The sequence below is a fragment of the Protobothrops mucrosquamatus genome, unplaced genomic scaffold (assembly GCF_001527695.2).
Source record: "Protobothrops mucrosquamatus isolate PMUCROS unplaced genomic scaffold, P.Mucros_1.0 scaffold_224, whole genome shotgun sequence".
NCBI lineage: Eukaryota > Metazoa > Chordata > Lepidosauria > Squamata > Viperidae > Protobothrops > Protobothrops mucrosquamatus.
In genome coordinates this window covers 28826-46018 of record NW_015386300.1, presented here as the reverse complement: position 1 = coordinate 46018, position 17193 = coordinate 28826, and the positions used below count along the sequence as shown (strand labels likewise).

Below are 17193 nucleotides of genomic sequence, written 5' to 3'. Positions count from 1 at the left end.
TTGTAGTAGTCTTATTTGCGGTTTCTGAGATATTCTTGATGTAGGGCAGTGTAATTCTTTTTAGGGCATGTGTTGGTTGTGCTGTATTGGGTTGAGCCGTCAGGGACTTTTTGATGAAGTTGTGTGGGATCCATTTTATTGGAATGTTTTGTATAGATGCTCCATTTCCTTTTTCTGCTATTCTGGGTTGCTGCAGTGAGTTTGGGCTCGCTTAAATAAAGTCCTTCCCCATCTTCTCTAGTGGGAGGTTGGATTGTTGCTTTGGTAGTGGAGCACCTTGTTAGTAAGGATGGTTTTTCTGTAGACTTGCATTGTTACCTTGTTAGTAAGGATGGTTTTTCTGTAGACTTGCATTGTTTTATGTTTTTTAAACATATGTTATAATTTATGTATTTACTAGCTGTACCCGGCCACGTGTTGCTGTGGCTCAGTCTGGTTAAATGGAAAAGAAAGAAAAGAGAAAGCACACATTTGTAATGTTTAATTTCACAATGCTTGTGGGTATACAATATTTTTTGTTTTTACCTGTCACAGGTGTGACATCTATATAATAGTAGGTATATAAAAACACGCGCGTATTCAAATACAAAGTTGTGTCAAAATTTCAAAGCAATCGGTGAAGAACTTTCGGAGATGTAAGATTTTGAACAAACAAACATTTACATTTTTAGATGATAGATAGATAGATAGATAGATAGATAGATAGATAGATAGATAGATAGATAGATAGATAGATAGATAGATAAAAAACAAAGGAGGAATGCTTCCCACACTGCAATTAACCTTAAAAGATAGGGCAAGAAGTACCGGATGTAACCTTATCAAGGAGAGATCCAACTACTAGAACTAAGGAGAAATTTCCCGACAGTGAATGGCTTCCCTCCAGAAGTTGTGGGTGTCCCATCACCGGAGGTTTTCAAAGACGGACACATTTGTCTGGAATGGTCTCCTGGCTTGAGCAAGCGGCTGGATTACTTGACCCCTCCCCCCCAAGGTCCCTTCCAATTGTTATTCGAGGCCCGGGTAAAACCAAGTCGCCTTGCCACGCTGCTCATCCACCCTGGATGAGAGAACTAGCAGCGAGCGACTGGAAAAGAGGCGGAGCTCACAAGCAGCGATTCCGCACGAGTTTCTCCGAACAGTTAACAGTCCGTGGGGTTGTTTTTTTTTTTTTGGTTTCACTTCCTATTGGTCGACGGGGAGCGCAAGACGAATCGCCCCTTTGTGACGATTGGCTGGGCTTGCGAGCAGGATTCCCGGATGTTGAGACGTTACAGACGGGTATAAAGGGCTGGTAGAAGGCGGGAGAGGGTGCAGTTTTGAACTGGCGCCGTCGCAAAATAGCAGCGGTAACAATCGAAATACCGAGTAGTCCTCTTTGATTGGCCTAGACGGATTCTCTTCGTTTCTCCTCCCGCGGGTGGACAGACCTCATTTAAAATGGTAAGGTAGCCATATGGCTAAAAAAGGAAGACTTGGGAAGCGCGGGGCGGGGGCACCCGGCTGAGCTCGCGGATTCTTCTCCCTCAAGAAACGTTACAGTCGTTGTGGGAGTGTAGGTATCATACTCCCCCACAGAATTCAGGTTTGAAAAAATGGGGGAGAGGGGCAAAAACGGGCGCGGTCATACCCACCCGCTACTGCGGTGGTCGAGCGTTTTATAGTTCCTGAGGCGCATGCGCCCATACTGTCTAGGAACGGTGGTAAGCGCGTGCGCGGCGGATATTTCAGCAGAGGGTGGGGAACGCGATTCTGCTCAACGCGCATGTCTGGTCTCCCGCGCTTCCGAGGCTCTGGATTTAAATTCTGCGGAACAGCCGCGATTCGTTTTTTGCGCCTTTGCAACGCCGGTTAGTGCTGGAAAGAGTTCCTTTTCTCCCCTCTGCAGCGGCGAAGGGGGAAAGAATATTTGGTGTTAGCAGGAACTAACGATTTACGTGTGTAAGTGATTTCCTTTCCTCGCCCCCCCCCCCAAAATGGCTTTAGGCTGGAGGAAAAGCTGGGAAGGACTCCGGAAAGACGAAAACCAAGACGGTATCTCGTTCACAAAGAGCCGGTTTACAGGTGGGTCTTTTACAAAGTCGATACATTTTGCGTTTCCTGGAAAGGAGCATTAAATATTAAAATATTTCTTAATCTTTTAAGAGTTTTAACTAGTTCGTGATTTGTTTTTAAACAAAACACAGATTTGAAACCAGTATTTAGGTGTCGAATTCTTTTCTTTGTGTGCAGTTTCCTGTTGGTCGTATTCACCGGCACCTGAAATCAAGGACAACAAGTCATGGACGTGTGGGTGCTACAGCTGCTGTGTATAGTGCTGCTATCTTAGAGTACCTCACAGCTGAGGTGAGAGCTTGGTTAGGGTAAAAGCATTTTACATTATAGGACTTATAGGATGTAATTGTATTTTATCTTTACAATAGCTGTATTTATTAGATTTCTTTTTCTGATCCAAAAGACAGGCTATAGTTATCCTAGAGTAGCATACAAACAAATGGATGCAAATAAAAACAAATATTGTTTCAAAAGTCCCTAAGCATTTTTCTCTTAGCATAGCTGATATATCTTGAGCTTATAAAGGAAGAAAATCAGTTGGGGAAAAAAAATCCAAGTTGAAATGCAAAAGGGGACTGAAAAACACAATATAGTATGTGGCCTTCCAAAGTATGGAGCAATAACTGAGCATAAACTGTTGATGTTGGCTATTAAAAACTTAGGCAGAAGTAATTTGTCTACCAATTTACAAACAAATTGAAATAGAGATAGAGCAAGCTCTCTAGATTATGATCTTGTATATAATTATGTTGGCTAACACTATCACTTTTGACCAACGCAAAAGAACTTAACTATAGGGTGTGCATGAAATGTTTATTTCAAATCTAGAATCTTAACACTTTGGATTTCTGCCAAATTGTTCAAGATCAGCCACAGTCTGCAGAACCAAAACCTTAGATGTTATTCAAAGCTTTAGATTAAAAAAAAAAAGATGGCAGCTCTACTGTCCTCAACCATTCCCACTGCAGCATATTTTCTGATCCATCTGTTCCTGAACTTGTTTCTTTCTGCAGTCACTAACATTGGCTTTTTCCATTCTTCACTACCCCAAATCACTGTTGTCCAAAGCAAAGCAGCTGTGGTTTGTGTGTGTGTGTGTACGCACATAGAACAAAACACCCCAAACATATTTTTCAATGCGGCATGCGCTACCTGAAAATCACTGTTGCATAGGATGTTCTCACATTCTTATAATGCTGTGCTGTAGGCCGATTGCCTTATGGCATTACATAGCTCGGAGAATGTGCCATTCTCCAAACTCCTTTCCAGCATTTCTGATATGTTCCAGGAGGATGGATTGTCAGACATCATTTGTGGGAACCTGTAGGTCATTGAATCCTCAATGAAGACATGGTTGTTTGGCATTTTAAATGGGATGCTTTGCAGTTAACAGTTTGTCTTATTTTTATCTCTATAGGTTCTTGAGCTGGCAGGGAATGCATCTAAAGATTTGAAGGTAAAGAGAATTACTCCTCGTCATTTGCAGCTTGCAATAAGAGGTGATGAAGAACTGGATTCATTAATCAAAGCAACAATTGCTGGTGGAGGTATGTGCTGATTTTACTATTTTGTGGCATCTCTAGTTGGTGATGCTTTAACCTAATAATTCTGTGCTGTCACTTGATTGATAAAAAAAATCTTCCTTTTTTCTTTCAGGTGTAATTCCACATATTCATAAATCTCTCATTGGAAAAAAAGGTCAACAAAAAACTGTGTAAAGGATTACATATTAGAACTTTCAAAAAGCTTTGTTGTCCACTGTTAGTGGATTTCCAGTGGACTTCATCTGTGAAATACAATTTTGCCTTTCTTTAATCTTGAAGATGGAGCCCATCAAGCTTTCTAACCAAAATTCTACATTGAAGTCTTAATCTTATTTAAGTGTTACATGGCTTCAGAGAAGCTATTGTCTGTAGTGGTTCTTGACTGTTTTAGATATGTTGGATTTTAATGGGATTCTTGACATTGTTGCTAATCTGTAATTTTTAATGCATTTGAGTATTCAATTATACTATGAAATTTAAAACAGATTTGGACATCAGCATTGCTAATTAAATGAAATTATAAAAAACTTGAATTATAAAGCTTTGATGTCGATCACTTGTAGTTAAGAACAAAAAGTTCCAAAAGAGAAACAAAAACAGCATTGTTTGTCTTTGTACAGAACTTTAAATCTGGTAAAGGAGTGAAATGAATGGATTGCTTTAAGGCAGTATGTTTGAACCATTTTTAAGTTGCTGAAAATGTGTATGATTAGTTAGGTCAAATTCTTGAAAAGTACTTTAGAGAGTAAGCTATGTATTTATATTGTTTTAACTATTTGGTCCCCATTTCACGGAAACTGCTGATCTTACTGAGTACTAATGTGCATGCACTATGCTAGCACATACAGATTAAAACCCTAGCAAAACTGTTCCAAGACCAATCACTGCCAAAGGAATCGCATTAAGCCATATGACTTTTATGATTTCGGTTTAATGTGTAAAGCTAAGCATTGTGACTTGCATGCCACATCTGACCTGGGTACTGCCCATGCTGTGCCTTGTTCTAATGTTTAAAACTAATCTTCAGTACTTGTAGCTGTGTTGCTTCAGCTACCAGTTGAAATAAGCATTGTTTAGATGAGTCCATCCAGTTCCCAAACTAATATGCTAAAATTGAAATCTCCAATTGTACTTAATGGATATACTTGGTATAAGACTCCTCCCTTCACTCACCTAAAAATACATGCCTTAGAATGTTGTATAATTTCAAAAAACTGGCGTTTCGTTACTTGTGTCCTGAGTTTCCTGGGAAGAGGGGCTATATTACTTGAATTACTGTATTTCTGCCTTGTCAACCCTTTATGTCATAATAGTTTTATAATTTGTTTACAGAAAAATGTACATTCTAAGTTTATTAAATTAAAACCAAATCATAAATCTTAAGTATTTCTATAGAATATCAATTAGTTTAGATTTAGTTGTTGCTAAAATATTTTTAACCATGATGGTTGTTATTAACCCCCAGTTAATAAGTTGGAAAAATAAACAGGTATTACTTTACTTACCTGGTCTAGTGGGAATCTATAATGTGCAAATAAAGTTACTGAAAAATACTTTTAATTGTGATGCTTACTTGATAAAGAAGCAAGCGACTTTGATTTCAGCAATACTGTAATGTAGGAAAGTACTGAGTTGCATGAAGTGAGCCATATGTCTTGTAGTTCTAAACATGGCTTGTTAATGCCAACTGCCTTGCCAAGAAATAGTAAAGGGTACATATCAGCCATCTTAATTCTGTCTGTGTGTGATGGGAGTTAGTCAAATGGCCCTTAATATTTACTAATTTGATGAAGTGGACTATGATTCCTGAAACATGAATTAATAAACTGCTTGAGGTGTTAGAAAAATTGCTTTTTACTGTCAAAGCTGCTATCTTGTTTCAAGCATCTGGAATAGTTTTGGAGGTACTTATAGGGAGCTGAAAAATAAAGTTTGGGTAGTAGTACCATCTTAATACTGCTACCGTAGTAAAACCAAATTCAAGGCAGCTTGCAAATACCCCAGAGCAGTGGTTCTCAAACCTTTTTAATGCCGCAACCGATCGTAAGTCGAGGACTAAAGCGGTCGTAAGTTGAGGACTAAACCGGTCATAAGTCGAGGACTACCCAACCAGTCGTAAGTCGAGGACTTTCCCTGCCCGGGAGCGCCACACGTGTGGTTCTGCCCCCTGCGCCGGCCAAGGCATAGCTGGCAAGTGGCAGAGACGGCCCAGCCCAAGGGAGGTAAGGCACCCGCCGGAAAAGGGGGAAAAAAGGCGGACAGACTTGCTTGGCGACCCCCGTGAAATGGTCGATCGACCCCAAATGGGGTCCCGACCCACAGGTTGAGAACCACTGCCCCAGAGCAAAATGAATTGTAAAAATGACAGCCTTTTAATCTACCGAGAGTAACAAATAAGCAAAGACTGAATAGAAATTGAACCGTTGAACCAAGTAGATTTGTTTAAAACCCCTAGAGGCCTGTCAAACGGAGCAGGCCTGACTGGTGGGCTGTGACTTCGTGGCCGCTCTCGCGCTGCCCGCCACCGGCTCTGCGTGAAACCGACCGAGCAGCGCGCAGAACCGGCATTTTAATCCAGGCAGTCCCGGCGCGTGCGCAGAGGCAGCTCCGCTACCGGCTGCAGAACTTCCCGGAAGCGAGAGGAGCAGAAGCGGCTCTGCTATTTGTCGGCCTAGAGACTCTTCGGGGTCTCGGGCGCCGACGTTTGTGGGCACTGGGTCCTTGGCGAAGGGAGGACGATGTACCGGAAGAGCGCCGGCGGCAGCGGCCTAAAGTAAATCTAAGGCCGTGCGAGCGAAGTCGTCGTCGCCGCCGCCGCCGAGTCAGCCCCGGCGCCCGGTTCCCTCGGCGCCCGTCCGGCTGGCCCCGCAGCTCTGGCCCCGTCAGGCCCCTTTTCTCTGCGCTGCGGCGGGCGGAGGCGGCGGAAAGAGAAGCCCATGGAAGGGAACCGGGACGAGGCGGAAAAATGCATCGGAATCGCCCGAGAGGCCCTGGAAACCGGCAACCGAGAACGGGCGCTGCGCTTCCTCAATAAGGCCCAGAAGCTCTATCCGACGGAGACCGCCAAGGGTAAGCACGGGTCGCCCTTAGGCCAGCGGGGAGCTGGTAGAAGCCAGCCCTGCGCCCTTTCCTTGCAGAACAGCCCGCTGCTTGAGACAAGTCAGTCTCGGTTAAGGGATGGCCCGAGACCGCTCGCTCGCTCTTCCTGGGTGGCTTGGCTTGGGCTCTTTACACCAGATGAGAGGTTGAGCAAGGAGCAGTGGGTGCTTTCATCAGTATCGGTCGGGGCTCTTTAACAAGGTTCTTAGATAAGCTCCCGTATGTTGACTAACCCACATTCAACCCCCTAAGCCAGTGTTTCTCAACCTTGACCATTTTAAGGCATGTGGACTTCAACTCCCAGAATTCCACAGCCAGCAAAGCTGGCTGTGGAATTCTGGGAGTTGAAGTCCACATGCCTTAAAATGGTCAAGGTTGAGAAACACTGCCCTAAGCTGTAAATGTCCTGAAAGCAACATTTTGGCTTATTCATGCAATACTGTAAGCCAAAATCTGATCATATTATGGTTTAAGGAGATATATAACTCAGCCTTGTTCTCATTGCCACTCAGAGGGCTTATATAGAACAGGGGTGTCAAACTCAATTTCATTGAGGGCCGCATCAGCATTGGGCTTGCCCTGGGGGGTGGGCAGGTGGGGGCGGCCTATTGGGTGGGCGTGGATGGAGTAGGTGTGGCCTACTGGGTGGGCGTGGCCAACTCTACATCATTCGCGTCAAGGGTGCTGGTGGGGGCCTGGGCAGGAGTGGGACAGATCTGAGGGTCTCTGGCAGAAGAGGGTGGAACCGGGGCAGAGCCCATCAAGCAGGATATGTGAAGTAGGCGAGGGCCGTTTGCTGGGCACTTCCAGGCGATGGTGCATTTCTTCATTCCTTACAATGGGTGACACCTCCCCAGCATGCACTCGGGGTGAGGCCGACGCGGCAGCGGCTGGTTCCTCGCTGTTTCCAGACGGCCTTGTGGAGCTAAGACTGAATGCATTTCAGCATAGATGGCCACCACAAAATTGTACATTGGCTCCCGGCCAGCCTGGGCCAGGGCCAAGGCAGCGGGGGCCGTTCCCTCACTGTTTCCAGGATGGCTTCGCGGGCCACATGAAACCACTTCGCGGGCCGCATCCGGCCCCCGGGCCTTGTGTTTGACATGTCTGATATAGAACATTACATCTTGGTCTGCTTATTTACCACCTATTCTGAGAAGGATTTGGGTCATTGAGGATGGCAAGTGCATTCGTTTGAGAAACCAATCTTGATAATACTAATACATTCAATAAATTATTTTAATAGTGGCTAGAGTGACCTTGCGAGATAGCTGTAGATTTTATTCCAGAAAGTTCTTTAGAGCATAGTGACTGCTTGAGACTCTTTAAAGCAGCTGTATCTTTTCCCAGGATTTCATAATTGAGTTGTACATGGGTATTTTCTTTATGATCCCACGTGCTCCAAAGCACATTTTTAAAACTGAATTCAAACAATTTCTATCCCAAAGGGAGAGGTAGGCTGAGACAGCTGTTTATCTTAGATTGCATAGTAAATTCGCATTTGAACTAGGCATTCCCTTGTGAAGAAATTCTGTCATCATGTGATATATCATAATTTACATACAAACTCATTATGGTATTCCCTTTTGAGATAAGGAAAGTTATGAAAGAGCAAACATTTTTTCCTTGTACTGTGGCCAGATACCATTTCAACACCCCCATTTAAAGTCCTCATCTTCCTGTCTACCCATTTACTCTTATTCATAAATTTATATCCTAAATGTATTTGTATATTTGTATTTATCTTATAATTGGTAGAATGGAGGCCCAAAGCTCTTATTGGCTTATAAAATAATCTTCAGTTTAGAGATCATAGCTTGCCTAAAGTAGTGTGAGCTTGGGGGTTAAACTTGACTTTGGTTGCAATTGTGGCATATTGACCAAAAAGTGCCAAAACTATCTTGGATAGTTAATATTGATAATATCAAAATTACCTTGATATTAGCAAAGAATGCTACATTAACAAGGACAAAATCAATGCTGGTAACCTAACAAAGACAGTTTGTTAGTTAATTAGTGGTGTGTGTTTTATGAGCCCATAAAAATTGGGTAACCTAACTAAACCATAGTATTTATTATTAGATTTATATTGCACCTTTATTTTATACAACTCAAGATGGTGTACATAGTGCTCCCACCTCCGGTTATCCCACAGAAACAGTTCTGTAACTGGCACAAAAAGTCACCCAGTTGGCATAAGAAAGGACTAAAATTCACATTCCCCAGCTTCTACTTTAACATTTTAACCACTACAGCAAACAATTCAATTGATTAAATTAACTGTGGATAGCTATTTCATGTGAGCATAACCACTGATGTAATGAAATGTGCAACCTCATCAGTATTCAGTGAACCATGCTTATGTGTAATACTTTAATGTTCTTGCAACTTTCTGTATTTTCCACCCTCCTATGAGAAGATGACTAGTCCTACAGCCTTGTAGTAGCCTTTCTTGGTTTTAATTTTTACATAACTCACTGTCCTCTGTTCTTCCATTCCCTTGGCCAATATGGTTTTGTTGACAAAATCTTAGAAATGTAGCCATGATTACTTTAGATACAATAAAGAGAAATCTGCACTCAGGATGACATTAAAATTGGTTAAGAGGTTTCACGTTTTTTATGTATTTGGTAGAGGTGAATTGTAAAGTGTAGTGATACTTAGGTGTGAGATGAATGCGAGATAGTTACAGCAAGATAGCCTAAGTTTTATGTACATGTGTATTTTTCAATATTTCACATTTGTTGGTCATGGAAAAGGAAAACAGAAAGCAGCGAAGCAGAGTTCCACATGTGTGAAGCATGTCTTTGGTAGCCCTAATGCTGGAAAGTTTATTCTTTTAAAATAGGAACCTAAGTGTTTAAGATACTGAATATGTTCAGTGCCAAATTCTTCAGTGTGGTTGTAGAATTACAGTTTCCCACTTTTCCTTACTGATGCTCCATCCTATTTTCTATTTTCCTGATTTATTTCTAATTTCCTATCTGCTGAACCTTCACTATTGGTTTTCTAGTCTTCAAGTCAGTTTCAAACTATTATTAGAAACATTTTTAGAGAATAGCATGACTTGTAATATAAATAGGCTGTGGGATATTGGCTGAATAGATGAAATGCAGAAGTACAATATATGGAAAAAAATATTATTTATTCAGTTTGTGCAACCACCATCAATGTATGAATCTGTGTGGGTAACAATGAATAAATCAAGATAAAAACATCACAACAAATAAATAATATACTATATACAGCAACTGAGATAAAAATCCATCCAATACAACAAAACTATGATACAGGCTCGACCAAATACTCAAGAACCCAAGCTGGGTAGCAAAACGTTTTTCAAAACCTTATGAAAGGCCTCTAGGGTCAGAGCAAGTATAATCTCTCCAGGGGAATGATATTCCAGAGCAGAGGTCCCCAAACCTTTGGGCATCAGGGACCGGTTCTTTGGAGAGAGGTTTTTCCGAGGACCGGAGAGTGCATGGTTTTGTGTGCTGCCTGCATCTTGCAGATGGGGCTTTGCTTGTTTGTACGGACCAGTTGCTGGCATGCCACGGCCTGGTACTGGTCCATGGACCGGGGGTTGGGGATCCCTGTTCCAGAGGCCAGGTAACAAGACAGAAAAGGCTGTCTTCCTGGTTCCCACTGACACTATCGAATAGATGAAACCCAGAGCATGCCTCTCTTGCTGGATCTAACAAGACTGCTCAATATAACCGGGGAAAGATGGTGTTACAATTAACTCATTCCCATGTCAAAGAAATGTATAGGAAGCAACTAACTCTTCTAACCAGAGTTGCCACCTGCTCTTCAAGCAAGAGCCATGAATCCAACCCTAACCCTTGTCACTGACCTCTAAATCAGGGATCTGCAGCACCTGGGCCGTGAACTGGTACCAGTCCATGGCCTATTGGGGAACCAAGCCATGCAAACCACAGGCAAGCTTGTGAAACTTCATTTGCGCATGATGGAAGCTAGATTGTACGTGCGAAACTGTCTCCTCCCCCCGCTGTCACCATTGCTGCTGCCATTATGTGGAACAACATAGGTTGAGGACTGTTACTCTAAAGGACCCATTTAAGTAAGATACCTGATGTGGAATACTGTATGCTTGTTTCTTTTCACTCATTTGATGCCGTGTAGTTAAAGCCTCATAGTTAAAAAAATCCTGAAGAAGCAGGTTAGGTTTGAATTTTTGAATTTTCAAATGAACAAATTTGTTCAGGAATATTGTGGATGACTAAGTTATCTTTTGAAAGCACCTGTTTTAGCTTAGCCTACAAGTTTTCTGTGATTTTCTTATTTTTTTATTTTGATTCATGAGGGACTGTTTATTTTTTCACAATGTTGCTTAAAGCCAATGATTCTGGCAACAACCATAGTGCAAATTGCAGTAAACTGAAATTGGGTCTTTAAACTAGGTGTAAATCAGGGGTCTTCAAACTTGACCCTTTTATGACTTGTGGACTTCAACTCCCAGAATTCCTCAGCCAGCATGCCTGGCTGAGGAATTCTGGGAGTTGAAGTCCACAAGTCATAAAAGGGCAAAGTTTGAAGACCCCTGGTGTAAATGATCATAGCAGTGTTTCAGAGAAAAATCCAACTGCCATTAGATACTTTATTTTTACATCGTTCTGTCTGATTATACAACGACATTCTGCAAATAACAGTGCTGAACTGAATGGCATAATATGTTATATTAGCTTTGAAATAAATCCACATAGCTTTTATGTTTACAAATATATTAGGATCAGGTAAAATGGTGGAAGCTGAAGAACTCTAGGTGAGGAAAAACATGATGACAGAAGCCTGTAAATGGATGGTAATTTCAGTTAATGATTCCTCATTTAAACAGCTGGTTTGCAATGTTGTCTTATGTATTTCTGTTAAAGGCTAATGGGATTGCAGAAATTCTTTTTGTATCCCATCTGGCCTTAGTCTCAGTAATATTTTCAAGCTCATTTGATTCAAAAAATGTTTTTGTTCTTGCTGTGCAAGGACTCGTACTCGCTTTTATCTTAAGGTCCAACCTTGAAATGTAGGTCATTATAGACTTCAAGAAAATTTTATAAATTCAGCCAAGCCCTAGCATAGTTCTATAATATAACATCCAAACAAATGACTAAATTTGCAATTTCACAGTCAAGCAAATTCATCAACTGACAATTAAAGATTCATATAATTGTTGAAACACATCAAAGGCATCGTAAGAGTAAAAAGGTTTATTAACATTTTCATTCTAGATATTGCTTAAAAATGTATTATTCTTTTATTATAGTTTATGGTCTTTATTTGGCAAAGGGAAGGGAGAAAAGAGAATATAATGTATTGAGAAAAAAATATTGTGTATGTTCCAGATATTCTCTTTTTTATTCTCAGATCATTATTTGGAGCTCCGAAAAAATGTTTGAATTTAAAATAATGATTTCAATTCTGTTCATTTGACTTTTACTTTCTGAGCTGTTAATAAACATACTGCAAACAGCAAGAGTTGCCATTGGAGATTTCAACAAAGCTTCTTCTCTTAAAGATTGTAAACTTCCCTTAGTATCTTTTTAGTAGTAGTTATATTGATAGAAATTAGTAGGTAAGGATTTTCAGAGTATGATCAGCTTTAAAACCAACTTGTGTTTTTACCTAAAGCTGTTACTTGCTCTATAAGTTTAAAACATGGAATTGCTAAAGTGAAATTTGGTTTAAATTATCATGTATAGTATATGCTAAAGCGTATTCAATCTAGTGTGCTGGTTAAGGTGCTGAACTAGGAGCAGAAGACCAAGTTCTAGTTCACCATCTACCACGGTAGCTCACTGAATGTCTTTGGAGCAGTCACTTTCTCTTATCTCACTCCACCTCACAGCTAGTCATTGTTTTCTATCTGTTTCTTCAGAGACTCTTTGAAATTACAGTGGTGTTGAAAAAGTATGTTTATGACCAGTCCTTGAACTTGAGGCTGTCACAACATCCCCATGTTCTCATAGAAATTATCGGAGCGCTTGGCAACTAGAATGGCAATTTACAATCGTTGTAACACCCACCGTTATTTGCAACCGTCCCTACTTAGCTTCCCGCAAGCAAAGTCAGTGCAGAAGCCAACAGTAAGTCGCAAGTCGTGGTGATTTGCTTACGAGCTGCAGCAGTTGTAAATTGGTCATGTGAAGTTTCAGTTAACAACCACTTGGCTTAGCATTGGAGTTGAAAGTCCCAATTGAGGTCAGTAAGTGAGGACTAGCTTTTTCCTTCCTGGTGTTTTCTCTGCCTTTTTTTTTTTAATCAACTGAGTATTGATTTACTGGTTGTGAGGGAAATTGACCAATCAGCTTGCTGCCCAAGCTTGACTGTAGGCTGAGAGAGACTGACTGGCCCAAAGTTACCCAGCCAGCTTTCATGCCTAAGGCAGGATTAGAACTCATAGTCTTTTGATTTGTAGTCTGATGCCTTAACCCCTAGACCCAAGTGAGGACTACCTGTGTGAAGAAAAGTAGAAGACTGCCATCTTGAACCCTGGTATAAACAGGATGGTATATCAGGGAATCAACCAAATAAATAAGCATACTGTGTGAAGGGATGAATAAAAATATTAAGGGATGCCTTAGGTTGACAAGAAGAGGAATTCATAATGATGCTAAATGTATTCGATAAGCTGTTAATCGTATGAAGTTCAGAGTATAGCAGTAGATTGTATCTTAAATCTTTTTACTAAAACAAGAAACGGTTTACAATTAATATATTTTAAATTGGGAATGTTAAGACTGTAACACTACAATTGCCAAATAGTTCATTAATTCAGAAACATCCTTGTATAGATAATACTTTGGTTTTTTTTTGTTCCATCATGTTAACACCTCGATAGCAAGCATAGAAATGTAAATGTTTCATTTAGTTCATTAAAAATTGTATAACTGCATTGGCTACCCCAGGGATATGTGTTTAAATTAAATAACTTCATTATCTCAAATTTCATTCATATATGCATTGTTCATGTTTATACAAGTCTGTTAATATTAAAATACATTATAATTAAACTCTAATTAGTATATAGCACAGATTTTTATAATTATCCTTGGTTTTCTTTTATTACCATCCAAATTTAAACTTACTAACTTAACAACTGTAGTGACTCACTTAACAACCATGGCAAGAAAAGTCGTAAAATGGAGCAAAACTCACTTAACAAATTCTTCACTTAGTAACAGAAACGGGCTCAATTGTGGTCGTAAATTGAGGACTACCTGTATACACTTACTTATATATGAGAAACTTCTCCAGCATTCCGTCTCTCAGAATTTCTAGCTTGATGAATATGGGCTGCTTTTATATACATTGTTTATATTTAATATGCCTTTTTATTTTTCAATAATAAATTATCACATACCTCTTACAGTGATCTACACTGTATTAAACGATTGTACAACCATTTTGGTATAAAATTTTACAAATAAATGTCTGCAAGATGATTGGCAGTGCCTACTTTTATTGTAAGTGAAGAGGCTGATATTCTTTGCTGTTTCTTTTAAGAAAGAGTAAGCCTACAAATGCTTACTCGGGATAAACTCAATGTACCCAGTGATAATTACTTTTGAGTAAATATAGACTTGTGCTAGCAAAAGCAAGTACTATAATTAGGTAAAAGTCAGATTTTTTTTAATGTATGTCTCTATGTTACTAAAGATTGGAGCAGGAAACTTCATTCTTATTTATAAATAGTGTACAGTGCACTGTACTGTGTGCATGTATTTCTATACAAATACTTGACTTTTATATCTTCTCTTAGAAGAATATTGAACTGGCATAAGTCATGGAAATATTTGAATGTTTTATTTGCCCTTGTTTATCTTTAGCATTATTGGAGGCAATTATGAAGAATGGGAGTACAGCTGGAAGTGGTACTCACTGTCGAAAACCAGCAAATAAAAATGATAAAAGTAAAATTAACAACATGAAGGACAGCAGTGCATCTGCTGCAGGTGAAGTTGGGAAGACTTACACCAAGGAGCAAATTGAAGGAGTACAAAGGTATTGATTGCTCTATAACATTTCATCTAAAAATGCTAGTACAATGCTGCCTATAGGTAATTTAAAAAGTACCCGATTGCAGCCTGTGTCACTGTGTTTTCAGTCAAGGTGCTATGCTGTTTTTAAGTCAGTGCTTTGGGGAAAAACTTTTATCACCTAAATGCTGCTATGCATAACTTAATTTCATGAATTCACCTTTTGAACAGTCTCATAGCATTTGACAAACTAATAATAAAGTGTCTTGGTAATATCAAATAAAGCCTGATACAATTTGGAATAGTTTACTTGTCACTAGAGTTTTTGTTTGTATTATAAACAAATTGTGCATTTACAATACATATATCAATATGTTGAATGGTTTCTTACATTTAAGACTTTATTTTGAACATACATATTTCATAATTATGGATGTATGTTAATAATTTCATTTTTGTATATTCTACTAAGTTTTGAGCTTTTATCTGTTTATAATCACATTAATAAAGCTTTAACTGAAACTGAACTAGGACAAATTGTTTATACTTTTAAGTAAGCTCTTTTTTGATCTTCATCATATCTGTCCTTTAGAGTATTTCTGCATTTCTGCATTCAAAAGGAGGTACACATGTATGGGATAACATTTCAAAGTAAAAAATAAGCAGAATGCAATTAAATTATAGGTGTAAGAAAGTTAATGATGAAGGGCATTCAAGAGTGTGCTTTAAATTATTTTATTGTACCCTAGCTACATGTTTGTTCTGACCTTTTTTCAACAAGTTTAGGGAAATTATGTTTTTTACTATAATGATTTTAATGTCAGAGCAACCCTGAATAATATGGTAGTAAGCAGAATGAAGTTATCCGGTGAGTTTTGTAACCTAGTAGGGATTTTACATTACTTTTATCAATGTAAGGTAATCTAACACTGTTTATTGCCACATCAACATTGGTTTGTCTTGTTTTCAAGCAGAAAATATTTTAAAGATATTCCAACAATACATGGAACACGTTATGCTCAGTCTCTGAATGGTAGTAATAAGAAATGTAAGAGAAAATAGGGCAGCTGATCAATTCGTGTGCCTGAGTTTAGCCATTTTGCTCTCCTCCCTTCTAATAATGTGTTGGTAGGCACAAATATAAGCACCCAACGTAGACTTGTTTTCTTCTCTGTCTTCTGTGTCCTATACACAAGAGACAGTGCTCCCTTTCAGACTGTTGTAGCTCTTCAACTGAGTGTTGCTCAGTGACAAGTGGGAGCTGGGAAAGATGCAATAGCTCTTTGCTGATTGCATAAGTATTAAGCAGTTATGCACGAAGAACAAGGAGAGAGCAAAGGCCTGCCCATTTTGGTTGTGCAAAAGAAATCTGATAATATCATAGGAGCTACGTTTCATTTGCAAACTTCTAAAAAATGAACTTGGTTTTCTAATAAAGAAAAAGCAACTTCACAACTAAATAGTAATGATTACAATTTTGCTCTGACTAATCCTAATCCATTGATTTTTTTTACGAATAAAGCAAAGTCTTTTTATATTACAATAAGGTAAAGTGCTCTTTCACTGAGGGAGAAGACATGAAATCTTTCCTTCTTAATTGTCTTCATTATTCTGGTCCATTCTTGAAAAGTAGTTGTGCTATCTATCCCTTAGGTACTCTTTATTTTATAGTCTCTAGCGTTTGAAACATCTTTCTTAGTTGTTGCATCACTGACCAGATAATACTGTAATTAATAATGAAGATAATACTAATAATATTGAAAATACAACTCATGTAACTTGTCAAGTGACTGGATCTGGATGGGCCTGTTATTTTCTAGATGCTTTAGTCCAGTGGTGGCGAACCTATGGCACGGGTGCCAGAGGCGGCACTCAGAGCCCTCTCTGTGGGCACGCGCGCCGTCGCCCCAGTCCTAGGCCTTCACCTGAGTTTTATAAAACCTTTTCGTTTTAGGCCTCTGCTGCCGTGTGCAAAAAAAAAAAAAAAGGTTCAATCAGTCAATTTCAACTTCTCGCGGGAAAAAAAAGATCTTGCAAAGTTGGAATTGATTGATTGAACTTTTTAGTCCTACCCAGTCTGCCATTACCACCACAGCCATGCCCACCCAATGGGCCACGCCCAGCCAATGGGCCACACCCACCCGGCACTCGACGATGCATAAGTAGGTTTTGGGTTGCATTTTGGGCACTCGGTCTCTAAAAGGTTCGCCATCACTGCTTTAGTCTATCAAGAAAATAAATTATAAATATTAAACATATTTTTATGTATGGGTTTAAATATTTGCAACAAATATTTGCAAATATTTGCCAGGTCAGTGGTGAACAAAGCCCCCCTCATTCAAGATCTTATACAAGAGGGGGGTGCGGACCTGGCAGGTATCACCGAGACCTGGCTGGGCACGGAAGGGGGAGTACCCCTTGTTGACATCTGCCCGCCGGGTTTCCAGGCATTCCATCAGCCAAGGACCCGGGGTAGGGGCGGCGGGGTAGCGGTCATTATAAGG

The 17193-nt window shown here is 39.8% G+C and overlaps 2 protein-coding genes across 2 annotated transcripts in view; both read left to right on the top strand.

Annotated features, from left to right (window-relative positions):
- The first annotated feature begins 1264 nt into the window (after positions 1-1264).
- On the top strand, positions 1265-5150 carry LOC107298919 (histone H2A.Z). Its single transcript, XM_015828279.1, has 5 exons — positions 1265-1443; positions 1987-2064; positions 2233-2346; positions 3473-3602; positions 3712-5150. The coding sequence occupies exons 1-5, from the start codon at positions 1441-1443 to the stop codon at positions 3771-3773; spliced, it is 387 nt and encodes a 128-aa protein (XP_015683765.1). The 5' UTR covers positions 1265-1440; the 3' UTR covers positions 3774-5150.
- A 1385-nt stretch (positions 5151-6535) lies between these two features.
- DNAJB14 (DnaJ heat shock protein family (Hsp40) member B14) overlaps positions 6536-17193 on the top strand; it is a 23963-nt gene continuing 13305 nt past the window's right edge. Inside the window, exons 1-2 of the mRNA XM_015828269.1 lie at positions 6536-6668; positions 14540-14714. Of these exons, the coding sequence (XP_015683755.1) occupies positions 6536-6668; positions 14540-14714 (308 nt within the window). The remainder of the gene's footprint in view (positions 6669-14539; positions 14715-17193) is intronic.